This window comes from Microcebus murinus, chromosome 2, assembly GCF_040939455.1.
Source record: "Microcebus murinus isolate Inina chromosome 2, M.murinus_Inina_mat1.0, whole genome shotgun sequence".
NCBI lineage: Eukaryota > Metazoa > Chordata > Mammalia > Primates > Cheirogaleidae > Microcebus > Microcebus murinus.
The window spans coordinates 35,189,191-35,215,509 of record NC_134105.1 but is presented as its reverse complement, the minus strand read 5'-3'; the positions used below and the strand labels follow the sequence as shown (position 1 = coordinate 35,215,509).

The 26,319-nt window shown below is 41.0% G+C and overlaps 2 protein-coding genes and 1 pseudogene across 4 annotated transcripts in view; 2 read left to right on the top strand and 1 right to left on the bottom strand.

The window, feature by feature from the left end:
* Positions 1–19,782, top strand: part of EFCAB14 (EF-hand calcium binding domain 14) — a 43,857-nt gene extending 24,075 nt beyond the window's left edge. The window contains exons 5-10 of one of the 2 annotated variants that reach the window (XM_012776092.2): positions 2,811–2,921; positions 5,051–5,146; positions 6,207–6,398; positions 11,071–11,182; positions 12,250–12,375; positions 16,276–19,782. In XM_012776092.2, the coding sequence (XP_012631546.1) occupies positions 2,811–2,921; positions 5,051–5,146; positions 6,207–6,398; positions 11,071–11,182; positions 12,250–12,375; positions 16,276–16,451 (813 nt within the window). In that variant the 3' untranslated portion in view covers positions 16,452–19,782. The remainder of the gene's footprint in view (positions 1–2,810; positions 2,922–5,050; positions 5,147–6,206; positions 6,399–11,070; positions 11,183–12,249; positions 12,376–16,275) is intronic. The other variant, XM_075998045.1, reaches the window with a different exon arrangement.
* Positions 590–1,519, top strand: LOC105877508 (ADP-ribosylation factor-like protein 5A pseudogene; annotated as a pseudogene).
* A 1,855-nt stretch (positions 19,783–21,637) lies between the features above and the next one.
* On the bottom strand, positions 21,638–26,270 carry TEX38 (testis expressed 38). Of its 2 annotated transcripts, none has more exons than XM_012776097.3 (2): positions 26,134–26,270; positions 21,638–22,387 (listed from the first exon to the last, which is right to left on the bottom strand). In XM_012776097.3, the coding sequence occupies exon 2, from the start codon at positions 22,260–22,262 to the stop codon at positions 21,774–21,776; it is 489 nt and encodes a 162-aa protein (XP_012631551.1). In that variant the 5' UTR covers positions 22,263–22,387; positions 26,134–26,270; the 3' UTR covers positions 21,638–21,773. The 2 variants fall into 2 exon arrangements, with proteins under 2 accessions (XP_012631551.1, XP_012631549.3); XM_012776095.3 differs by lacking the exon at positions 26,134–26,270 and adding an exon at positions 22,993–23,245.
* Positions 26,271–26,319: the final 49 nt, after the last annotated feature.

Here is a 26,319-nt window from a genome sequence, read left to right as displayed (position 1 = left end):
GAGAAAACCTTACCCATGGGTGTCAGATTTATAAACTAATATTTTTTTCTTTAGGAATGATTTGGTTTTCCTCTAGGAAAAGTTCTTTGAGAAAACTGCTTGTTTGATAGATTGGTGAATAGATTATTGTTAATCGTCTCAGCATATGTTATGTGGAATTCATAGTTCGAACAGATTTGAAATAACTAAAAACACTGATCTCCATTAGGTCAGTGTTTAATGTAAATGAAAATCACGACATACACTTCCATTAGAATAGCTAAAATTGAAAAGACTGTCAGTGCCAATGTTGGTGAGGATATGGGATGAGAACTCTCACACCCCGCTGGTGGGATTATAAAAAGATACAACTGTTTTATTTATTTATTTATTGAGACAGAGTCTCGCTTTGTTGCCCAGGCTAGAGTGAGTGCCATGGCGTCAGCCTAGCTCACAGCAACCTCAAACTCCTGGGCTCCAGCAATCCTTCTGCCTCAGCCTCCCGAGTAGCTGGGACTACAGGCATGCGCCACCATGCCCGGCTAATTTTTTCTCTATATATTAGTTGGCCAATTAATTTCTTTCTATTTATGGTAGAGACAAGGTCTTGCTCTTGCTCAGGCTGGTTTCGAACTCCTGACCTCGAGCAATCCGCCCTCCTCGGCCTCCCAGAGAGCTAGTATTACAGGCATGAGTCACCGCACCCACCCGATACACCTGTTTTAGAACAGTTTGGCCATCTTTTAAAAAGTTAAGCATAGGCCTCCACCACTGCCACCTGAGAGGAGTTGGAGGAGGACAGTGGTCCACACAAGTCAGGCGAGTGCTGTGGTGCACAGTGGCAGGGCCTCATGTGCTTTGGGAAGCCTGGGCTTCAGTCTCCCTTCTGTTCCCTGGAAGCGGGCCAGCACTGGAGTAGCAGCAGAGGTGGAGGCACTAGTATGTCTCTCTCCTCCTCCTACGCCAGGCGGCTGGGGTGGCTGGAGGGGGGTCTGCTGCCCAAGAATGGGAATTCTCTTCACCAGAATATGGAGACTATTCAATCACCAGGAGCACAAAGTCATCATTGTTGGGCTGGATGAAGCAGGGAAAACTACTTTACCAATTTTCTATGAATGAAGTTGTACATATATCCTCCATAATAGGAAGTAATGTAGAAGAGATAGTGATTAATAATACATGTTTCCTAATGTGGGATATTGATGGCCAAGAATCGTTTCATTCTTCCTGGAACGCTTACTATACTAACATGGTGTTTGTAATAGTTGTTGTGGGACAATACAGAGAGAGGATATCTGTAACGAGAGAAGAACTCTATAAAATGTTAGCACAGGAGGCCCTAAGGAAAGCTGGATTGCTGATTTTTGTTAATAAACAAGATGTTTAAAAGTGCATGACCACAGCAGAAATCTCCCAGTTTTTGAAGCTAATGTCTCTCAAAGATCACCAGTGATCACCAACACAGGCATGCTGTGCTCTTACTGGCAAAGGATTGTGCTAAGGACTTGAATGGATGATGTCATGACTTAAGATTAGATGATCTCTACTGACCTCTTCTCATTGACTTTGTATAAACAAATTGCTGGACTTTACCTGGAAGCTGCAAAAATCAATGGTTTAGATATGTTTATAATAAACTGATTTAAACTTTTCCTATAAGAAGAAAAATTAAGACCACTTATTTGAAAACAAAGATAAGTCTCACCTTCCAATTTGCTTTCTCATTAGTTCCTTCCCAAGTAAGTTATTAAAGCTGTGATTGACATTTATCTCATAATCCTCTCAGGACATTGTGTAGCCAGTGTTAAGTACAAAGGGAGAGGAAGACATTTTGAACTTTAAGAGCTTTATTATCAGTGTAACCCTCCCCTAGTTAAATATTCTCTTTTTGCTTCATTAAGTCAAAAAACAAATCAGCACAGATACTCAGGTTTCAATATTTTAAAATGTAATGTTACTTATGAAAAGTGTTTTGTATAAGGTGTATGTATTGTGTATATGCCTCACATTCAAGTTAATGGCTTTGATTTATGTTCTAAAGAAAAGCAAATAATACAAAAATTAATAATATCCTTAGTTATAACCATAATAACTACTGGCATTGGTGTAAAGGGCCATTTTATACTCTTCCCTTATGTTCTCTGTATTATATTAACCAACCCCCCCCAAATCATTGAGCCATTCTTAAAAAAAAAAAAAAAGGAAAAGGAAAAAGCTTGCGGAAAAAAAAGTTCTGCCACACACTCAGCTATTCACTTTCTAGGTGTTGTGATCATAAGAGAGCACGTGATAAGGGAAATGAAAGCATAAGTCCACATGAAGACTTATGTGTGAATGTTCATAACAGCTTTATTTGTAGTAGTCAAATACTGAGAAACCTAAATGTCCATCAACATTTGTCCTCAATGTCCAGGTGAATAAACTAATATCGTCATTCAATGGAATGCTACACAGCAACATGCTGAGGAACCACAACATAGATGAATCTCAGTTATACTAGTGAATGAAGGCATACTTTTAAAAGTACTACTTGCTTACTGGTTGTGTTTGTATAAAATTCTGCAAAATGCAAACTGATTTATAGTGACAGAAAGTGTGTATCAGTGGTTGCCTGAGAACAGGGAGAGGGGATAGACTGGGGTATAAGGAAACTTTTGGAAGTGATGAATGCTTATTATCTTGATTGTGTTACTGGTTTCACAGTTGTATGTGTGTCAAAATAATCAAATTATACATTTTGAATATATGAAGTTTCTTGCATGTCAATTATAGCTTAATAAAGCTTATAAAAAGGAAAAAAAACACTGACTTTTCTCCATGTTTTTGTTCAGAGTGTAGCTTCCATTGGCAATACTTTAAACAGCGTCCATCTTGCTGTGGAGGCAATACAGAAAACTGTGGATGAGCAAAAGAAAACCTTGGAATTACTGCAGAGTGATACGGTAAGATCTACAAAAGCTCCAAAAAGTCAGCATGCTCTTTGCTCACCCTCTGTGTGAGAATTGTGATACCAGCTTTCCACTGATCTGAACAGGCCCTACTGTGCACCTGTTTAAAAGATCTAGCAATCAAAACAAGCAATATATGTTGATTGTTCTGCAATCTGTAAATTAAGCAGTTACAGTAGATAGAATCAAAGCTGAGTCTTTTGCAAGCATGGTGCTAGAGGAAATACAGTGATAAGACAATTCCTGAAAATGAAATGAGTAGGACAGAAAGTGGAAAAGAAGGAAAGGGAAGTGGGAAAGTGTCTCAGTTTATCTATTGCTACATAACAAACCATCCCACAACTTTGTGGCTTAAAACAAGTTATTACTTCTCACTATTCTGTGCATCAGGAATTTGAGCAGAGCTCTTAGACTCCCGGGTGCTGAGAGGTGTACTAGAGGATGAAAGGCCACCTGGGATGTTCCACCTCTAGCCAGGCTGTCAGTTGATAAATGCAGCCATATGTGTAACCTCAGCCTACACCACATGGAACAGAAGAATCACTCCTACCCCCACCTCCCAGCTGAGTCCAGTCAAGCCAAGAATCTAGAGAAACAATAAATTGTTGTCTTAATACACAAAGTTTTGTGATGATTTGCTATGTAGCAACAGATAACTAAGACAGAAGCAACCCCTGTAGTACCCAGGAATTATTTTCAAATGTCTCTGGGTCTCTCAATGCTGCTGCAGATGTAAGCTGTCCGCAGTCATTCGGAGGCCTTAATTAATCACTTCATGGGTAACAGCTCCATGAAGGATTTATAAAAGGTAAAAAGGATGGCACAGCCCTTGCTTTCTTGGTGGGGAAATGTGTTTTATGCGTAACTTACCTGAAATCAGGATTATTCAAGGCACACAAAAGTTCCCTAGCCTCACCACAAATTTCTAGATCTGCCCCGCACCCACCTAGTGCTGTGCAAGCTTCAGAATTCCAAGTTTAAACTGGGTAGTTTGTACCACGGAGACCTGGGCTGTATTAGAGAGTTCTAGAAGGGAGGGCGTTTCAGTTTCTTCAGAACCAGTACTCCGCACTGTTATTTAGTGGGGCTAACCCAGAGGAAAAAGCTTTGACCTGAGTGTCTAGGCACCTGTTGCTAGTTCTAATTGACACTGAGTAACTATGTGACCATAATAACAAAAACCCCTCTAACTCAGCAGTTCTTTTATTTTTATTTTAATATCCTGATCGTTACATTCTCAAGGTATTGACTATCTTCTAAAATATGTTTTCCTTACTAGAAATTCCTGCTTTCTAGAACCATGGGTTATTCCTCTCCTCCTTTTCTCTTTCTTGTTGCCTTTTGTTTTTTATAAAAGCGGGTTGATAAATGTCTGTGATTTCAAATTTCAGGAAAGCAATTTATTTTCACCAATTGCATTCTGTTTTAATTAAGTCTGCTCTCTTAAACTTCCATGGCTTCTAATAGTAATCCTCCTACTGGCATACTTTATACTGAATAAGTTATAGTTATGGGTTCTTAAGGTTTAAGCCATGCAAACTTTTTTCCCACTAAAGGGAAAAATTTTATATAAACATGTACTTCTGTCTCTGCAAAGAGAGACTTGAACAGTGGGAATGGAATGGGAAAGGAAGGATACCCCTCAAGCAAAAGTCTGGGTATGTGCTATAAGGGAAAAACTAATGATGTGTGTGATTGGTATAATAGTATGGTCAATGACCAAAGCCAGTGGTTACATGACTGGCTGTCCTTTTAATGTCCAAACCTCTAAGTCCAGTAGAAATGATAACACTGTCCCAGATTGAGTTGGTCCCTGGAAAGTTATAGTGATTCTGTAGTTTATCAGAGAGTACAGGTAATGGGGGAGAGGAGAAATGGTTTCAAGGGAGATTATTCCATTAAGAGACTGAGAAAGAGACTAGGAAGATCTCAGTTCCCTGAGGTAGATAATCTTGATGCTGCTGGTCCCGCTCATCCTTCAAACTGGGCAAAGTACGTGGTGACCCAAGGCGGAGCACTGAACTGGTTACATTACACATTCTTGGGAAATACTTGTGAATTAATCTATGGATACACTCTAATAATTACTTGTTGTCTACACTAACCTCCATTCCTCTTAACAGGATCAACAGGAGACTGCTGGAGGCACCCGAGTCATTCTGACACCTTCAGCCACATCAGAGCTTGATAATAAAACCCACAGTGAGAATTTGAAACAGGTATTGTTTTTGTCTCTGGCTTAACTCTCTCTGCCCACAGTGGGCTACGGAGGCAGCTGAGTTGTTTGGGCTTAGTGTTGTGATGCCTCCGCAGGCGTCTCCTGCATCTGTTTGCCTGCCTGGGAGCTGAATGAACAGAGAGGGGGATGTGTGTTGGTATCTTGTGATCCCAAATGCTGCCTCTCTCTTCTTTAGAGCTCTGCATTTTTCCCCTTGCATGTCAATCAGTGGGGTAAATTCCTTTTCATATCTTAAAAGACATAGAATCACCAGATTATCCTAAAACTCTTTATAAAAAATAGCAATCTTGGCATGTTGAAGATGGATGGATAGCACATTAATCCAGAGTGATGGCTATTTGGAACCACATTGAATTCTAAGAATGTTAGAAAGCATATCCTTGAAAATCAGGATTTTCTAAAGTCTAATGACAAAAAGGCGAGAGGAGAAAAAAGGATATTGAGTTCAGAATCACATTAAACAGAATAAAGGAAATCTTCACTAAGAAGAATTCCTGTCCTGAATTTAATGCCCTTTAAAACCTATAGTCATCATTCCTTTTTAAGTAGCAATCTGTACTAGAGGATGTCAATAAAAATAATTGAATCTTGTACTAAATAATGCACTACTTGTTATGGTTTTGTTACATGAGCCAATTCAGTAATTGGTATTGTTCCTAAGGTAGTTTTGTTCTGACAAATTAGGTTAATGGGCCTTTCAGTTAATAACCCAGCAAGATTTCCTGCCAGCAGGTGAGGTAAACATTGGGAAATCAATTCCCAAGCTCTCAGCTTCCTAGGACCAGAGAGTGAATCATGTAGGCAGTCCTCTTCCTTCTTTTTCCCTCCTGTCTCGCTGAGGTCAAACAATTCCAGAGGGAGTAAACTGAGAGCAATTTAGAGTGGGAGGGACAAAGCAGAGACAGGCAATTGATGGTCAAAACCAGGAAAAGGAGTTTACTTCAGTAGCTTGACACAATAATGGTTGTACGGTGCTACTGGCCTGCATGTCTAATATACATCTGTAGTGGATTCCACAACTTGATTTATTTCTGCTCTAGGATATCCTGTACCTTCACAACTCTTTAGAGGAGGTAAACAGTGCCCTGGTGGGGTACCAGAGACAGAATGATCTTAAACTCGAAGGGATGAATGAGACAGTCTGTAATCTTACCCAGAGAGTCAACCTGATAGAAAGCGACTTGATTGCTATGAGCAAGTTAGAAAAGAAAGCAAACCTGTCCTTCAGCATGGTAAGCCCTTTCAGATCTTTTGTGACGTATTCTATGTTGCAGTATGTTTTGTCTGTACATGGATGACATTCCACAACCTTTTGAAAACAGTCTTCTGGCATATTTGAGAGGTTACGCATTTGTACTGTGCTTTATCCACTTTATCCGTGTCTCCTTTAATCCTTGCACCAGCTCTATGATGTGAGTGGCACAGGCACTGTTAGCCCGGATTTGGAAGAGGCGATATGGAGAAGTCCAGTTGCTTGCCAAGGCCTCACCGCAAGCTGTTGGCAGAGATGACAAGTTTCCTATTATGTTACCAGTGGCCCATCTGGTAGGGAGGCTCTGGCACGTATGTCCAAGGGAGGGCTTCTTGATCTTTTTTAAGTTGTTAGGGGTGAGAGCCATGCAAGTGACAGTAACTGAAAATCTTTTGCCATTTCTTTACACCTGAACTTGGCTTTCAGATTCATCCTGCTTCTGTCTATCTATTAAGGAGAACCATTTGCCCATAATGCCAGGAAAGTCATTTAAAACAGATCAGGTCAGACCAGCTCCCCAACTTAAGAAGTCATTGAGTTCAACCCCTCATTTTGTATTAATGTATAAAGAAACTGAGTGACCTACTAAGTCACTGATGCTGGCAGACCGTGCACATTTACTGGTTTTCATGTTATTAATAAAATGTGGGTTTTTTAAAATCACCTTTCACATAAACACTGTGCAGGGATCCATATGGATTATTTTTTAATAGCTGCAGGCCCCACCCTTAGTGATTTCATACAGCAAAGACACAGGCGTATATTTAAAAATGGAAACCAAATACAGGAAATTGTACTATAAATTCAAGTAACCACCAAAGCTGGCTGCAAGCCCACAAATAGAGTAGAGAACTGTGGCACATGGAAAGCAGTGTTTGAACTGGCTCTGCCACAGTGGAGCCTTGGCAAGTTGCCTGGACTTGGCTTTGAAGGGTGGAATAGGAAGACCCATTTCCCCCTCTTGCTTTACAAGGGCGTGTAATTTACTATAATACAATGCTGTGAAGATTAAAGGAGCTTTATTTTAAAAAGCCCTTTTGAACTCAGCTGAGCTAAGTATAGGCTAGGAATTTTGGATGATGAGCATTATGTCTTGAAGGTTTTCAAGATTATTATGAAAACATGCCACCCCCAAACCCCCCTTACTGTATCTGCCCTCCCTATTTTATTTTTCTCCAGCAGAGAAAATTGGTAATAATATCCATCTGTCGTGATGTTTCTTCTAACAGCATCATACCCAGCATGGTTCTGGGTAAAAGTTCTATCGCCTTTTATACTTCAAAGTTCAAAAGTTTGTGACTGAACCACTAGCAGCACCAGCTTCAGTGGTGTCTCTCTGTGGCCTTTCTCCCTCTCTCCTCCCTTTTCCCACTCCTGCCATTTCTGTTGAAAGTATTCTGAGACCCTTTAAATAAATGTGACCAATTTGTTTAAACACTTCGGTACGGCACTCGCCAGCCGTGAAACCTTGCCCACAACCGGCACTCATAGTTCGCACTATAGTTTGTGCTGTGCATTGATGACGAATCCGTTTTGCTCTTGTGCAGAGGTCCTCAAACTTTTTGAACAGGGGGCCAGGTCACTGTCCCTCAGACCGTTGGAGGGCCAGACTATAGTTTAAAAAAACTATGAACAAATTCCTATGCACACTGCACATATCTTATTTTGAAGTAAAAAAACAAAGGGCAAAAACACCCGCATGTGACCTGCGGGCAATAGTTTGAGGACGCCTGCTCTTGTGTGATGAGGAAAGCTTTAAAGCGCTGAAAGCTTATTTTACTTTATAGGCAGCTTTACTTGTAATGTAAATCAGAATGGGTAACATCTACATATATGTTTTTATTATGTTATTTTTAAATGTTCACAATTTTATTTTGATAAATGAAAAATTAGAAAAGTCAATTCGAAATTATAGTTTTATTTTATTCATATCATAAAGAAATAAGGCAAGTTTTTGAATATTACGATAAATTTGTTCTTTGGTGTGATAAATTTTGAAGCATGGGGCTATATACATAGGCCAACATTACATTGTTTACAATAGTATCTAGTACTACGCCTTTTATTATTTTTTGAGCATACAATACATCTTATTGGATTTTTCCTTTTTGTTTTATCACTATTGTAAGGTGCTGGAAAATGTCTTTCTCTAAAACTCATGAGATTTTCTGATGCAGTACAAGGGTTGTTGTATTGCCTCGATTTGGAGTACTGTTGTAGAAGTTTTGTTATTAATGCTAAAGTCGACGCTCGGCTATGCTCCTTCATATCATGGCTGTGCACCTTCATATCATGGCTGTTGGCTACAGTCAGTGCTCAGCTGTGCGCGTTCATCTGTGGCTATCGACTATAGTCGACGCTCGTACCAAAGTGGTTAAAAGTGATAGATGTTGTTTAAATTTTAATGTTTGCCTTTGATCTTCCCTTGTTCCTTTTGCTCTTTAAGATGGGTAACAGAGCTGCCACTCTGAAAAGAGAGTCTTGGATCAAGTGACCAACAGAACAGATACAGTAAAAATCCAAAGCGTAATGGTAAATGAGAGGAGGCTTTTCCTGAAGTAAAAATAAAATACATCAGCATTTCTGTGCTTTTGATATACTACTTCTTTTTCAAATGGAGCACTTTTATCTCATATGCTGAACCATCAAGACAAAGCAATTAGCAAATTAGTATATTAGTTAATAAATGAATATTTTATCAGGCACCTACCCTGTGCCAAGCACTTTGCTGGGAGCTGGGGTGACCAGCATGAGCAAGGCAGACACATGACCCCTATTCTGGTGGAGCTCAAAGTCCATCAGTCAGAAAATCATTAAGACATAACTGAATAGATCATGAATCACAAGTATGATAAGTGCTACAAAGGAAAAGTATAGGGTATGATGAGGGGGCTATCAGAGAACCAGGAAGGCTTCCTAAGGAAATGACTTTTAAACTAAGACAGCAAGTTATCTATACTGATGTTGGGGGACAGAGGCACAGATAATCTAAAAATGATGTCTAACCTAAAAATTACTTCCTATTTTTAGATTGCAGATTTATGCAGTCCATTTAAGAGCTTCAGCCAGTTCCCTTCACCTTGTACCTTCCCCTTTTTTGTTCTTCCCAAACGTACTGTCAAAGCAATCTGTGATACACTTTAATATCCTAAGACAGAAAGTTTGATTACAATATTCTCTGATTAGAGTGGTGTTTAATATAAGCCCTGGGCTGAGATAAAGGAAAAGCCAGGAAGATTATGACTGAATGACTAAAATATCATCTCCGATGCACATTGCATTTGAGAAACTCAGAAAATATGAGGTTCAGAGGAAATGAACTTGGATTGGAACCATAGTCCAGGCAGCTTTTGATGTGATGCTTTCCATCTTTATTTTTTCTTCCTTAATAATTTTATAGACTAGATAAAGTCACTTATTAAGGTTTTAATGCTAGGCTTTGGTTGAGTTTTCTAACTGCTTATGTAGTTTTTTTTTAAACTTCACCTAGAGAATGACAAGAAAAATACAAGAGCACAAAAAATTAGCACTAATACTATTAGAAAGTAGTAGTGATTTCAGCAACAGTTCATGTTTTAACAGTAAATATCAGAACACAACACTAGTATGCACTTTTGCCTAAATTTCGTGGCTTTACTTTCAGACCCTTTGTTTTTAACTGTCATCCCAATGTATCAGTTCCTTTGTCCTACCTCATCTAAACATCCTAACCATATATAATTTCTCCTTACCATTAATTCTTCAAGCATTTAGTACCTCGTTTTTGTTACATATGTTCATATTTTAGTTCCCTAAATAAACCAAGAGTGATTACATACAGTAACTATTAAGGTAGAAATATTGGAGAGAGGTAAGTAAATATATATTGAATAAAAGAAATGTGTAACAAGTTGATGTTTAATTAAACGTAGGATCAGGACTTTTCTTGGTAGCCTAAGTAGTTAGCAACTAGCCTCATAGAAAACAGACTTCTCTCTTTTTATAATTAAGTGTATTTTTATAGGCCACTCTAGATCCTCCTGGGACTGAGGCAGGGTGTAGGGAAGAAACTTTTTAAAAAGATGTAAGCAAGCAAGACTTTGAATTGAAATAGTATAGCTCCTTCTTCATGTTCCTAATGGTTCCTGCCACCAGTTGAATTGTCACCAGGAGAGAGGGAAGATGGGGGAATACTGTGGTTTGTTTTCGTTTATTGCTTTTTTTTTTTAAGATAGTAAGAGCATGAAACTCTGCCTAATGTGGTCTAGTCACAAGGTGAAGTAAGATATTCAGGAAAGTTATTTAGTTAGTGTGAAATAGCTCCTGGAAAATATCCTACTCATTTAGGAAATGGGTGTCACACCTGAGCAAGGGTACATTTCCTTTACTGCTGACACATGCATGCCTTCCCTCATCAGCTGAAATCTTCACAGTGAATCAGATCATCTGTAGCATAATGTTCCCTTAATGGTCTCAAATCCAGCCAGACACTCATCAACCTTGAGGACCAAAGATATCGCTATTATTTGTTGATTCATTCCTTCATTGCCTTTATAAGGAACCTACTGAGGGTCAAACATTACGTGCTAAATAGGCTCTGGGAATAGAGCAGAGACTTAGATGAGGTCGTACATCCACCTTAATTAAACCTCTGTGATCTTTGTTTTGAACAGAAAGAAGATAGTTCAAATTCTCAGGTATCCAAGCTAAGAGAGAAACTGCAGCTTATCAGCGCTCTCACAAACAAACCTGAGAGCAACAGGCCTCCAGAGACTGCCAGTGAAGGTGAGAGCTGGGCGGCTTCTGAATATTTCATGCAGGCTTGGGCAGCTTGCCTCCCACACAGGGAGCGGGGAAGGTGTTCCAGCAGTACTGATCGAAGCAAGTGAGTGATGCCTGAGCGCACTGAGATGAAGCTGAAACACTTTGCTTTCATTTAGAAAAAGCCCATTTTGTACATGATTTGTATTCTAGTCTATTAAGGGAAGAATGGGTAATGTTTAGCTGGAAATAGACTTTTCCATGCTGTCTGCATCCAATTATAGGCAAAAATGTTACTGTCATAGCGGATATTAAAGCAGCCCTAAATATTGTTTATGGGAGTCTTTTCATTTCTCTAAGTATATAAAATTTACTTTAAAATAAATATTAGTCCTTCTGAAAATCATTAACAAATAGTGATGGGATCATTGGGTTAAAAGGGCCCTTGGCTTTAGGTAGGGACATAGCTAATCAATATTAGCAGATACATCAACCTCCACTAATTTTGGTCCTATGAGAATATAACCAAGGCATTGGACTGTGTTGGCTTTGATCCCTTGTCCTCCCAAAAGTATTTTTCAGTTTTTGAAAAATAATACACTCTCTTGAATTCTCTTTAGGGTAAGAAACAGAAATACAGTGGGTAGCCTTGTCCCTGCATTGTGCTACGTAATCCTGTGGTAGCACTGTCAGCACCAGGTTGTCTGCTGACACATATCCCCAGTCTGGGCTTAGGAGATGCTGGCACATCTCACAGGGTGTCAGAAGATCTTTAATATCCAACCACTATGCTGTTGTCACTTGGCAGCTTTAGACTCTTTCCATCTAAACATGTAAAAAGCTAACTTGTACCATAAGATCTTCCAATGAGACCGCTGCTTCAAACCTTAATGTAATATGAGACTGATCTTCACTTGCCCACAAACATATCTCAGTCCAAGCCTTTAACTTCACAGTCACTATGCTACTTAATTCTCAACTATTTCTCAAATAAGTACGTATGCAGTTACCCTAAAAGATGACCTTCAATACTAGTTTAATTTGGTGTTAGAGTCAATAATACTAAATAAAATCATATGTATTTGTTACAGAGCAAGTACAGAGTTTCACATCAAAGCCATCAGCATTGCCAAAATTTTCACAGTCCCCTGGAGGCCCAATTGAGAAAGCTGCCCAACTAAGACCTATCTCCCTACCAGGAATTTCTAGCATTGAAGGTAAATTTTTATATCATGGGGTAATGATGATGGGACTGTTCAAAGTAATAACTTTTATAATGTGTTCTTAACCTACAAAAAAATTATATTTAACATGTATTTAGCACTTCCTATGGGCCAGATAGATATGCATTATTTTATATTATCCTGATAACATCCTATGAATATAAGTATTCATTTATTATACCCATTTTACTGATAGGGAAACTGCCCAAGTCCACACAGCAAATAATTAATTGAGGCAGAATTCAAACCTAAGCAGTCCGACACTGAAGTTTGCACTCTTAACCAATGTACTATATTGTCTCTCTACTAATTTTGTTTAGGGTCTTTATTCATTCACCAAGCGCCTCATTAAACTCATTCTGAGCAGTAAGAAAACAGTATAAGATATGGTCTCTCTCCTCAAGGACATTATAATCTATTGGAGAAGGCATAAAAACAAATACAATACTGTGAGATTAGCAAAATAAAGTAAAAGTTGACCCTGTTTGTCAGGGCCCTCCAAAAAAGGAGGGACCCTTCTGCCAAAAATCAGCAAAATAAACATTAGTGGGAAGGATATGATTTACAGGAAGATGTGTTTGCCTTAAGCAGTGTGTGTTCTGTCCTTCATTGTGGTGTTTAGAGTCTCTTGATTTTGCATTTGCTAACTGCCTGACAAATCACCGGCTCCTGTCCACCTGCCCTCTTCCTCTGGCTCTTCTCTTTAGCTTAGAAACCATTCCACTGGCAAACATTTCTTTACCTCCCAAGACTGGATTATGCTCCTCCTGTACGCTCTTATATTTTGTTTGCCCCTGTTTAGCACATGTCACCCTGTTGTAATATCCTGGGGAGATACAAAGTTTAACTTCCTGTGGATAAGGGCTATCTATTTCTTGTTTACTCCCAGCCCTTAGCACAGTACTTTGTTAAGTGAATGAATGAGTTATCTATATGCTGCAATTAAATGCTTAAAGCATAGAAGACTTACAAATTTATATTACCATTTAAATGCGATTATTGTTTTTTTCCTATTTCTGATTTTGTTTGTTTGTTTGTTTTCTGGGAAGAGAATTTTAAGGTGTGTTTAATGGCAGCACAAGTTGCATCCTCCCACTCTCCATTATTACATCACCAATTAATGAGAACGAATGGGGAAAAGACTGTTAGTTTTGTGCTTCAGTCCTCAGCATAGGCTTTAGCACTTTTGAATGACTTTACTTTTGAAGTGACATAAAGCAGCAATGATATTTTTGTTCGAATACTGCTACCAAGTACATAGCATATTGTATAAACTCATGCCAGAAAAAAAAAAAAAGCCAGGTGGCTGCTTGGTGGCAGGCATTGGGAACAAGTGTACCACTTGCTTTTCTGGCTTGCAGAGAGCTTTTGAGGTTTTATTAGCTGCATTGCTGGACCTTTCATAGGAGTGAGAATAGGACCCTATTCAGAAGCTTGTTTACAAGAACTCCTTGTTGGACACTCCTTACACGACAACTATTTTCCCTCCTTTCGGGCCATTTTCATTCTTCGTGAGTACTAAACAGCAAGAGGCCTATTGAATCTAGATGTGGCATTGAATAAATGAAGAAAGTAAAGGAATTTAGGAAGATTTTTAAAGGAGCATATGCCCCATTGACCTTCTTTAGTATTAGGGACAAAATCTTCTATTTGATTATGAGGACACAATCTAGTTCTTTTTAAATGTTATATAAATAATCAGCCTTCCTAAGTGTTTATTATGGGGCCCTTAAGAAGAAAAATATTAGAAGAGACTAATATTGATAGAAATTCTCTAATCCTATGGACTCAAACAGTGCCTTACAAATTAAAAAAAGATAGATCAACTGGTAGTATTACTCTCTTTTTTTTTTTTTTTTTTGAGACAGAGTCTCACTGTTACCCAGACTAGAATGCCATGGCATCAGCCTAGCTCACAGCAACCTCAAACTCCTGAGCTCAGGCAATCCTCCCGCCTCATTGCCCCGAGTAGCTGGGACTACAGGCATGCACCACCATGCCCAGCTAATTTTTTCTATATTATTTTAGTTGACCAATTAATTTTCTATTTTTTATAGAGACAGGGTCTCGCTCTTGCTTAAGCTGGTTTCGAACTCCTGACCTTGAGCGATCCACCTGCCTGGGCCTCCCAGAGTGCTAGGATTATAGGCGTGAGCCACCATGCCTGGCCTCTCTTTCTTATTTATATTAAAAAAAAAAAAAAAACATGTAGAGAAAGCATGCTTTGAAGAGATATAGAGTCCTCTGGTTCTTGTTTTTAATTGAGATACAATTTACATACCATAACATTCATCCTTTTAAATGTATATTTCAGTGGTTTTTTTAGTGTATTCACACACTGTACAACTATCATTACTAATTCCAAAACATTTTCATCACCCTAAAAGGAATCTCTATACACATTAAACACTCACTCTCTAGCCCCTCTCCCCCTATTCCCTTCAACCGTAACTCTCTCAACCACTGTCTATGGATTTGCTTATTTGGGGTGTTTCATATACATGAAATCATACAATATATGGCCTTGTGTATGCTTCTTTCTTTCAATATGCTTCTTTCACTTAGTATAATTTTTATGGGCTATTCATGCTGTAGCAGGTAGCGATATTTCATTCCATTTTATGGCTGAATAATATTCCATTTTAGCGACATACATTTTGTTCATTCATCAGTTGATGGAAATTCAGGTTGTTGCCACTTACCTAGGAATGGAATTACTGGGTCATTTGATTACTCTAACTTTTTGAGGAATTGCCAAATTGTTTTCCAAAGTGGCTGTACCCTTTTATATTCCTATCTGCAGTGTAATAATATAAGGGTTCAATCCAGTTTCTCCACATCGTAACACTTGTTATCACTTATTGTTTTGATTATAGCCATCCTAGTGATTATGAAGTGGTATTTCATTGTGTTTTCAAGTCCCTGGTTCTTGAGCTGCTTAATTTCTGGATCCAGAGAGACAATGTCACATATTAGAACGAGCAACAGACTAGGTAATAAGAAAAGTTGTATTCTAGTCCACTTAAGAGTTATGTGGGCTGGGCATGGTGGCTCACACCTGTAATCCTAGCACCCTGGGAGGCCAAGGCAGGCCGTTTGTTCAAGGTCAAGAGTTCGAAACCAGCCTGAGCAAGAGCAAGACCCCGTCTCTACTATAAATAGAAAGAAATTAAGTGGCCAACTGAAAATATATAGAGAAAAAATAAGCCAGGCGTGGTGGCACATGCCTGTAGTCCCAGCTACTTGGGAGGCTGAGGCTGAAGGATTGCTTGAGCCCAGGAGTTTGAGGTTGCTGTGAGCTAGGCTGACGCCACAGCACTCTAGCCTGGGCAACAGAGTGAGACTCTGTCTCAAAAAAAAAAGTTATGTGACCTTAGGCAAGTTACTTTCCTCTTTGAGCTTTGGTTTTCCTATGAAAAATGAGGAAACTATGAGTGTTTTTTATTGTTACTATTTAAGGGCTTCCAAGTCTTTCCTCCAGTCCCCACCCAGCTCTGCAACAAGAAAGCTCACAATATGCCACACCTGTTTCACAAGCTAGCTCCTATCAAGTAGCTCATTAAGCCTCTGCTTTCCTTTTCTCCCTTTCAATTTAAGAATAAGATCTGGAATATCTAGAAGCTCTAGATAGAAAGAAAGCCAGTTCATTCATTTCTTCTATGATCATCTGTCACTGCTTCTGTTTTGAGGTCTAATGCCATATAGTTTTCCTCTCATTCTTAAAGGATTAAAATTTAGTCTTTCTGATTTAGGGAAACCCTAAACTTTACCTTTTGGAAACAAAATATGAAAAATAGCTTTTCCTTTAGTGCTTTAAATTCAGTTAAGGTTACTTTTAACTAAATTTAGCTATATGTGTAGACATATACATTTTTTGTAATTCCTTTTTAACAGATCTTCAGGATTTATTCCACAAGACTGGCCAGGATGCGGATGGGAAGCTGACCTACCAGGAAATCTGGAACTCACTAGGTTCTGCCATGCCAGAACCAGAGAGCTTGAGAGCATTTGATTCCAATGGAGATGGAAGATACTCATTCCTGGAGCTAAAAGTAGCTTTAGGTGTCTAGCGTCATTGGGCATGTTTTAGAAATGGCTGTGTACCCTGGACTGCCTAAAATCTACTTACCTAACAGAAACAACCCTTACCCATCAGTCCTCTAGTCCTCCAAACTACTGTAGCAGACACATTGCCACCTTTTAATTGTTTGAAGAAGCTATATAAAAGTTATTTTTTTAAAAAAGAAGACCATTTTACTTATAATATGATGTTCAGAAATCTTTGATTTCCTGACAGTAGTCAGATCTTACATTTTTAAATTGCCAGAAAAAAATAATAAAGCCCTCTTTTTTTCTCTTTCCTTTTTTTTTTTTTTTTTTTTTTGAGAGGAGGAGACCTTATCTTTTAAAACTGGGTAATGTGTATAGAGAGAATAAGCCACCTTTTATATTTCACATAAATTTGCCTTAAATTAGTTGCACTTTATAGAGACTCAGAAAATGTCTTTTCTTTAAAAGATAGGCCTTTTCTGTTTGTAAATATTTAAAAAGAAAGAAAGATTGTGCATATTGTGTGGAAAGTAGGAAGAATGATTTTGAACAGGATATGAACAAATGACTTGTTATTAAAAATTGCTAATCTGATCTGGCTAGCAGTTGAAACTGTGTCCACATCTCCTTAAGGCATCCCTCAAAGGCCCAGATGCTGCTGTGGGCTTTGGCTTGGTGGCTGGGGGAATAGATTCAGGGAGTAGACACTGTGAAGACAGTGCTGACTCCAGGCTCAGGAAAGTAGGATTCTGGTACTTTGTTCCTGTTCCCTCAGCTAATCCCAACCTGGGAATCAGAGAAGTCTTGGGGATTTTTCTCATTTTTAATCTTATTTCAGGGTTTATGAGCCTAAAACCTTATCCATTTTCTCTCTTCAGAAAGCTAGGTTGTCTTCCCCCACCCACCCACTCAAGTTTATCTTAAAGCTATAGCTGGCTTCCACCTCCAGTACCATCTCCATTCTGAATGGCAGGGCTAACGTCCCCTGGTCTCTGTCTCAGATTGACCATCCAGAGCTAAAGCTAGGCCTCTGATTTTGACCCAGGAAACAGCACCCCGTGAGATTTTACCTGAGCGCTAATGAAGAACCTGGTATGTTTCTCTGTGGGAAGAACAAGGCCAAAAAGGTTATGAAATGAAACATATGAAATCATATTTGATATCCTTATAGTTAGCTCAGAAGTAGCTAGAGGTTTTCTGTCCAGAGGATGCCAAAGTATGGCAGGGCAGGCCTGGAGCAGGGGCCTTCATGCGATGGTAGCAAGTTTTTTCAAATCTAATAAAAGCAAGTGCAATACTCCCTTCAGATACTTTGGTGGACCTGGACAAATGGACTAGAAGGAATAATACTTGCATGTCCCCTGTATGTTGAGTCTAAACTTGACGTGTTGTTCCTAGAAGCAGTCTTTGGGCAACACAAAAGGAAAAAGCTATATAACTTTGCTTTAGGCCAAGTCGGGGAGAAACTAGAGAAGCTTTCATGACACAGACTTCTTTCATAGAGATCATTTCCTTTTTAACTTTAAGTTGCCCTGTCAGCCTTGAATACAGTCCAGCATCCTTAAATATTTAAGGGCTGATTTTTTTCTTTCTGATATTCAGTTTGGTGTGAACTAATCTTAAATTTTTTTCTAGAAGTATTAAAATTTAGTTAAAGCAAGATGAGTCTTTTTCCATGAATGTGTCTGCTTATCTCATAATGGCTTATGCTTCTCCCTTTTTTTATTTTTTATTTTTGTTAACATTTCTTTTGCTCATCCAAATGATTTCACTTTCTTGGAAAGGTTAAAATATAGTATAAAATTAACCTGGCACTTTAGATAACTTGAAGATAATTCTTATTCTCTGGCTGCCTTCCATGCCCCCCTTTTTTTAAATATATACTTCCTTACAGATTTTATAACAACCAAATAAAATTCTAGCAATAAATTGAATTATACTGCTATATTTGTATATACTGTACCATAAATAGTATGTCTGTACCTGGAAGGTATTTTTTTCAAGAACTGATTTATATGAAATATACTTGAGGGTAATGTAGCTTGTCCTTTTCCGTTTCAAATTCTTATTCATAGGCAGATACTTTGAAGACACTTTAACTCTTTGCTGTATGTACTTTTCTTTTGCATCAAATAGCTATAGGTGAAGTCTGTCTTGTTTTTTAGTTTATCTTCTGTTCTTCCCACCTCGCTCAAGCTTGTCTGTCTAGCAGCACCCCTGAGCCAGTGTGTAGTACCATCTTTTCCCCTACCAAGTTTGGCAGAGGTGTTTATGCTATACTCTCAGACCTATGAATACCCTTGTCATCCTGCCTGAGAAAGTACCGTATCTTCCAGGCAGAAGTAGGGTATATTGAACTCCTTTGCTCTAACTTGAACATACCCACTGGCTTAAGAAAAGAGCCCCATAAGCCTGCTCAGTGTTGATTTGGGATTTTTATTTATCTTTACTTACCCAGCCTGTGACTTGTGTTCAGCTGTAATCAAGCCTCATCTGCCACAACTCAGCTCTGAGAGGAAGATTGGGTAGTGATGGTGAATTTGGTTTTGGTTTTGGTTTTAAATCCTTTTAGCTTTTTAGCCAGCAGCTCCTACTGCTTCTTTCTTAAGTTACCCAAAGCACTGCTTCTTGGTCCTTTTTTTCTTTTGCCTTGTACTATCTGATAAAATGTTTACTAAAAGAGCCTCCCCATAAAACAGAGAGGCAAAAAGGTAGTGTAGAAAGAGAAGACCCAAAAGAAGAGAGTACCTAACTCTGAGATGACTGCAGTGTCATCTAAAGGGCAGAGGGGTGCCTGGCACTCAGGAATGTGTCTGATGCAGCAAAGCTGAAGAGTGGACACCCCTCACCTGTTGCTGGCCATTCTCCCTTCCACTGGAGTTTCCTTTCTTAACAGTTGCTGTACATAACCCCGTCGGCCCCCTCACGGTCCTGCCGGTCACAGTTGAGGATTTTGACTGTGATGGCCTCATACTCATATGATGGCCTGTTGAGCTGTTTTTAGTGATAGTTTTTTTTGCTACACACCTCATTGGCTCGCTTACCAACACCAGCTAGATGTGGACCCTTCTCTCACATCCAAACCAGAACACATTTGGGTATTCCTGAGACTTTATAGAGCGTGTATTGTTTGTTATACGAACCTAACCTACCTTGTTGTTTTCTCATATTAAGAAATATAAATCTATTTTGTTTTAGTGGAGCTATTTTGGTAATGTATTAATATGAGCAATTTTGGTTGTTTATGGCGTGAATTCAAGGTTTCCATGATTTGATTTTAGCTTTGCTTATTTCATATCAGTAATATAGCCATTTTAATTTATCTAAATAAAACGTTTTCTTTTTCTCTCACTGTGTCTGAGTAAAGCCTCTCTCACTCCCCCAATTACTAAGAAAAAAAAATATGCTTTGATCCCTGTTTTTATGGACTCCTTACACCTTTTGAAAGCAAGGAGTACTAGATGCTGAGCACCAAGTAATGTTCAAGAATCTGTCTTAAAGATGGCAATATTGGGCCTGAAGAAGCAAAGGCTGCAGGGCACAGGCTTTAGGCATCTCCAGGGTGGGAAGGGTGGGTGGGGAAGGAATGAGCCCCCACCCCTGAGTCAGCCAAGAAGCACCACTTAGGCCTATTTTATATATATTTTTTTAATTTTTAATTTTTATTTTTTAAATTTTTCTCTATCTGCCACTGACACTGTAATATTTTATATTTAGAGATTCAGCATAAGAGCATGTTTGCAAGAAATATTCCATTGCCTTTAAAAAGGGAGTGGGGCCCCCGCTTGAAATCTATCACTAGAGAGGGGTCATATAGGAGCTAGAGGTTTTTTTACACATAGAAATATAAGAAAAAAAATAACTCTACATATTTGCTATATTCTGGGAATCTCCTCCTCCTCTCCCCCGCACACACACAAAATCTGGGTGGGCTGGGCACGGTGGCTCACGCCTGTAATCCTAGCACTCTGGGAGGCCGAGGCAGGAGGATTGCTTGAGGTCAGGAGTGTGAGACCAGCCTAAGCAAGAGTGAGACTCTGTCTCTACTAAAAATAGAAAAATTAACCAGGTATTGTACCTGTGGCTTGTACCTGTAATCCTAGCTACTCAGGAGGCTGAGGCTGGAGAATCGCTTGAACCCAGGAGTTTGAGGTTGCTGTGAGCTCGGCTGACACCATGGCACTCTAGCCCAGGTGACAGAGTGAGACTCCATATAAAAAAAAAAAAAAAATCCGGGTGGCCCTTCCCCTCAAGGAAGACCATACATACAGCTTAGGTCATTGACAAATAGGGTGAAAGGCATTGTTCATTTCCAAAATCATTTATCTTAAAATTCATTTTATCTTAAAACTGAGTCCAAATATTCTGTATTATCTTTGTGTCTCCTTTTAGGACCGTTTCCAGAAGGTATGAAATTTATTAATATTCTCATGTAGTACATCCTAATGTTTGGGGAGGGCGTGCATCCCAAAACTATGGATATATTTTTGTGTATAATTTTAGGGGGGTTCACTGACCAGCCCTCCTCCAAGCCAAGTTAATGACACCCTACACACTTGTATTCACCAAGTGTTTTCTAACAAGACATCATCAGGAAAGGTGTCTTGTGGGAAGATGTGATGGGAAGATCAGGAACTTTGCTGCCAGGCAGATGTACATTGGAGAGCTGGCTCTGCAACATAAGAAAGATACAGCATATGCCCCTGGAACCTGTCTCTTCATCTATCCATTTGGCAGGGTTCTTGTGAGTTATTAGAAATAATGTATAAAGACACATAAGAACTCAATACATCACAGATATTAATAACAAAGAATGCAGTTCAGCCAGTAGTGCAGTGTGGCTCATGGGTCTCATAATGACTTGCTTTGCCTATGACATAGCCACTGTGAGTCACCATAGTCATGTGCCCTCAGCAGCTATCACTCTTGTGGCAGCTGTGCTTCACATCCCACAGAATAGCAGTGCCTTTGGCTCCCTAGCCCAAGGCCTGGCACAAATTTTGGGGTCTTAAAAAAATACAGGGTGGATAGATATTTAGTGCGTCCACAAGTACCAGTTCAGTGTGTCTCCCCACGGCCAACCTCCAGTTCCCATTTATAGTCCCATTTACATTGGTGAGATTCAGTGACCAGCTTGGTTTGCAAAGTACCCCTCATCAAACGGCAGAAGGACATTGCCCTCCTAACAGCAAATGAGACACAAGGGAACCTTGGACTTCTTTTAATCTTTCATAATGTGACATCAAGATGGGCCCTGACCTCTGTGTCAATAACACCTCCCAGAGTTTAGCTCCATTTCTTACTCCGCACCTGATAGCTGCAGCTCCCGTAGGGAGAGGAAGTTACAATTCTGAGGCAAAAGGCTTGGCATTGAAGCGGTGGTCTCCGTGGGCCAGTGTGGGGAGGGAATGGAAGTTGACATTCCTTTCAGAAGAGGTGGCCAGAGGGTAGGAGACAGAGTGGTTCAGCATGGGTGGCAGGTTGCAGAGGGATAGGGGAAGGGGCGCCTCCTGAAAGATGGGAATCGGGAGCGGGGAGCTGGCCTGCGGCTGTGGCATCAGCATCGGGGAAGGTAGGGACTCCTGTAGGGGCAGCTGCCGTGCAGGTTGCAAGGGAACCGGCGCCTCTGCTTTGGGGCTGCCGTCTTGGACAGCATAGCTCCTGCCTTCGGGGATGTCCAACTCCCACCGAGGATCTGGATTCTGGACCTCAGTCTCAGACTTGGTGACAGCCGGGGGAGGGCCTGTGTTGATGGCTGCATTCATGCCATAGTGCCGTCGCTTATTAATCCAGTACAACAGTGGGCTATAGGTGAATGTGGCAACTTTCATCACCTCCACCCACTGCTGGGCTCGCTCTTCCCGCCGCAGGTTCTTCCTCCAGTGCAGAAAGAGAATGCAGCCGCCAGTTACCACGGAACACAGCCCCAGGAATCCAAAGTACAGTGAGACCCACACTGAGGCAGTAAGAAAGAAAAAGAGGCAGGCTGGCTGAGAGCTCTAGCTAGGGGCCTCTCCCTGACTTAACCCTTAGTCAATCACTCCTTCCACTTAACTGCTCTCACCTTCCACCCCTCCGTCCTCATTGACTTGCCTCTTCATTCTTACTCAGTCACAGCTAGATTTCCAGGGAGTTTAAGCGCCACCTTTAGCTCTTTACAGATCAAGAAGGCCGAGTGGGCCGATCAGGAAGGGGACATGGCCTGCCCAGCTCAGTCAAGCCTCTGGTTCCCAGCCCAGGACCCAACTGATCCATCAGACTAAGGAGCCTCACGAAGAGCAAGGCCATCAAGGGAGTAAAAGTTTACCAGTTGACAGGGACACCAGTGTTCCCTCCCACTCCACCACATGCCTTCACCATTCAGCTGTGATTGTCCTGGGCTATTCACAGTATCTCTTCTGGTTGGGCAGAGCATGACGTCTCTGCCTTAGTTTTCTAGAGGAGACTATCTCCTAACTGCTTAGCACTCCTCCATATAGGCAGCCACCATCCTATCCATGCAAAGGATCTTCCCTGAGTGTTTGCCTGAAGGCAAGGGACAGGGATTGGAGGGGCACTTACCGCCAGGGAGGCTCAAGTCCTCCCTCTGAGAATCCATGTAGTTGAGCTTTGGTACCTGGCTGATGTCTCTGGGTAGAGGGAACTCACCCACCCATCTGTCCAGCCAATAGGAGTCCCCAGAATGCCCAGGCCCCATTGTTCCCTAAAGGAGAGGCCACTGGGTTCTGAGCACTAGGCATTCCAGGGGCAGTGGTTGTGGAGTGGTCCTGGGTTCATGGAAGGACGGACTCCATCCAGTGGCATCTTGTGGTTATAGTGTTCTCTACTACTTTGACAGAGACTGATCCACCTACTAAATTATGTGCCCTGCCCCTTACAGTGAACCCACAGAGCAGTCCCTAGGAAAAGGGCCCTTGTTCCTTCAGGGGCTTATCTATGTTACTGGTCTTTAGGGAACAGTTGATGGATACCTGTCGCCAGGGGGAAGCAGGGCAGGGGACACAGAACATTGGGCAGCCCTGCACTCAACAAATCTGACCAAGTTGTCAGGAGAACACCTGTTTAAGAGAACCATCTGGTCAACACCTCCTTCTCTGGCTCCCAGTGTCTCTCTTTTGTTTACTTACCTTCCTTCAACAAGTGCTGGCTGGTGTTTCCTGGGCATCAGGCCCTGTGGGGGCTCCCTACCATCTGGCCCTGCATCTCTTTCCAGCATACCCTCCCTCTTCATCTTTCACACACCTTCCCTTTCTGGCCAGGCCCGACTTGTTAACAGACCCTGTTCATTCAGGTCTCTGGAGTTGTGCTCATGCTGCTCCTTCACCAGGGAGCACCCCTCCCACCTTCCCACCACTGAACACCTCATCCCGCTGGGCTCAGCTCGACCCCTACTCTGTGGCAAACAGTCCTTTTGGTTGACTTCCTATAATCACATCATCTCCAGTTTCAAGGGACACTGAGAGTTGTCTAGTCCAACTCCCATCAAATGCTTGAGTCCTGGGATAGATCTTCCTGACCCAGCCACTAATCCTCCCAACTCAGGACTCACTTGCATCAGGAACTTGCTTACCACCTCCTGAGGCAGCTTGGTCCATTTATGGGCAGTTCAATTAGAAAGTCTTCCCTAATGAAGCTTACTTAAGTCAGCCTCCCAGTAGGTTGCACCACTGATCCTACCTAGGCTTCTTGGCACTACTTTAATTACTCCTCTATTAATAATCCTCCAGTGTGTGACTTAAAGCACTTTTCCACACAGAGTTCTCTCCAGGGTCCGCTTACCCTTGGCTCCTACATCAGTGGCCCCTGCTTTTCAGGCTCCTTTGCTGGTTCCCCCTCTTTCCCCTGATCTCTAAATGTTAGCATGCCCTAGGGCTCAATCCTTAGCACTCTATTTACATCCATTCCCTCAGTTATCCAGGTACATGGTTTTAAACATCGTACATACATTGACAATTCACAACTGTATATATATATCTCCTCTACTCAGAACTTTAGACTCATATACCGAACAGTTTGGTTGACATCCCTCCTTGCCAATCTATGGAATAATCTCTAACATCTCTGAAACCAAATTCCTGATCATCCATCCTCCAAAATCTATTCTATCTACAACCTTCCTCCTCTTCGTATTATACCATCTCTGCCCTTCCAATTGTTCAGACCAAAACCCTGCAAGTCATCCTTGACTCGTTTCATTCTATCACACCCACATTCACCTATTAGCAAAATCTTTAGGCTTTTCTTTCAAAATATACCGCAAATCTGACCACTTTTCCATTGCTATCATTTTAGTCCAAGTACTACCATCTCTCACCTGGATTACTGGTATCCCTGTAGGGTGACCAACATCCTTGTTTGCCCAGGACTAAGGGGGCTCTCAGGACATGGGGTTTTCAATGCTAAAACCAAGAAAGTCCTAGGTAACAAATTAGTCACCTGTGGGAGAGTTTCCATCCTTATCCCACATACCCTAAATTCCACCAGCAGCCAGAATGATCTTTTTTATAATAAAAGTAGATCATGTTACTCCTCTGCTCAAAATCTGCAGCGACTTCCCATCTCACTCTGATTTAAAATCTTAGTCCTTAAACAAGGCTTACAAAGCTCTGAGCAATCTAACCCTCCCTATACTTTCTTAGTCTCAGTTCTACTGCTGTGCCCTGACTTACATCGACACAATAACCTCTTCATCAGGGCCTTTGCACTTGCTGTTCCCCCTACCTGGAATGCTATTCCTCCAGATATCCATACAGATCATCCCTCATTGCCTTAAGGTCTCTACTTGAGTGTCCCCTTATCCCCCTCTCTTATTCTGCCTTTTCCCCCTGCATAGCATGTAGCATCACCTAACATTATTCATTCATTTATTTATTTATTTTGTATCTCACTCCAATGGAATGTAAGCTCCATGAATGAATATAAACACGGATCTAAGAATTTCAGAAAATGATAACTGCTATGAAGAGAATAAAATAGAGTAATGGGATAAAGACTATAAAGGGATGGGGTGGTTCATCAAGATAGGTTCCTTTGAGGTGCTGACAGGTGAACTGAGCCGTAGATGACTAGGAAGCCACACAAGATCAGAGCAGAAAGAACAGCAAGTGCAAGGACTCCAAGCCAGGTACGGGTGGGCACCCTTGAAGAACTTACTAATTATTCACTACACTGTTCCTGGCCCAGGGCAGGGCCCAGGGCTGATCTCCGTGAGTGCAGGCTGAGTTGAGCAGGGTTGAAGCCTCTATCTCTGCCCCAGCTGGGGTTTCTGTCAGGTCAGAGCCAGACAGGAAGGACTTCTGTGCTATCACAGAAAGCCTGCTCCAGGCCTGGCCCTGTGCTGCGAGCAGGTGAGACACAGAGATGTTGATCACTGTCCCTGACCCCAGGAGCTCACACCTGATTCAGGGGATCAGGAAGATGGTGGCATTTGGGTTGAGAGAAAGGGAGAGGAAGGAGAGAGCATTCCAGGGATCAAAATAAAAGCCTAAATACAGACTTGTCCAAGAACAAATCCTGATGGTCTGTGGGAGGGGAGAGTAGTTCAGTTTGGCTGGAGTTCAAGGTGGATGCCAGCAGGAAAAGGGAGTCGAGGTTTCAGAGACAACTGGCATCTTGAACTCACCTCTTAGATAGAACTTGGACTAGTCACTTAACGACTCTCAGCCTCAGTTTTCTCACCTGTAAAATGAGGATAATGCCTACCTCACAGGGTATGAAGCCGACAAAATGTCCTGCACACAGTAACCTCAGTAAAATAAGTTGCTGCTGTGGTATAGTTGATGAAAGGGCCTCCGATGCTGAAGGGCAGACTGTCACAGCGAGTGCCAAGTGAATTTAAAGAGGCCTGGAAGTTCGAGCCAGCTTTACAGAGGAGACTTGGCACGCAAA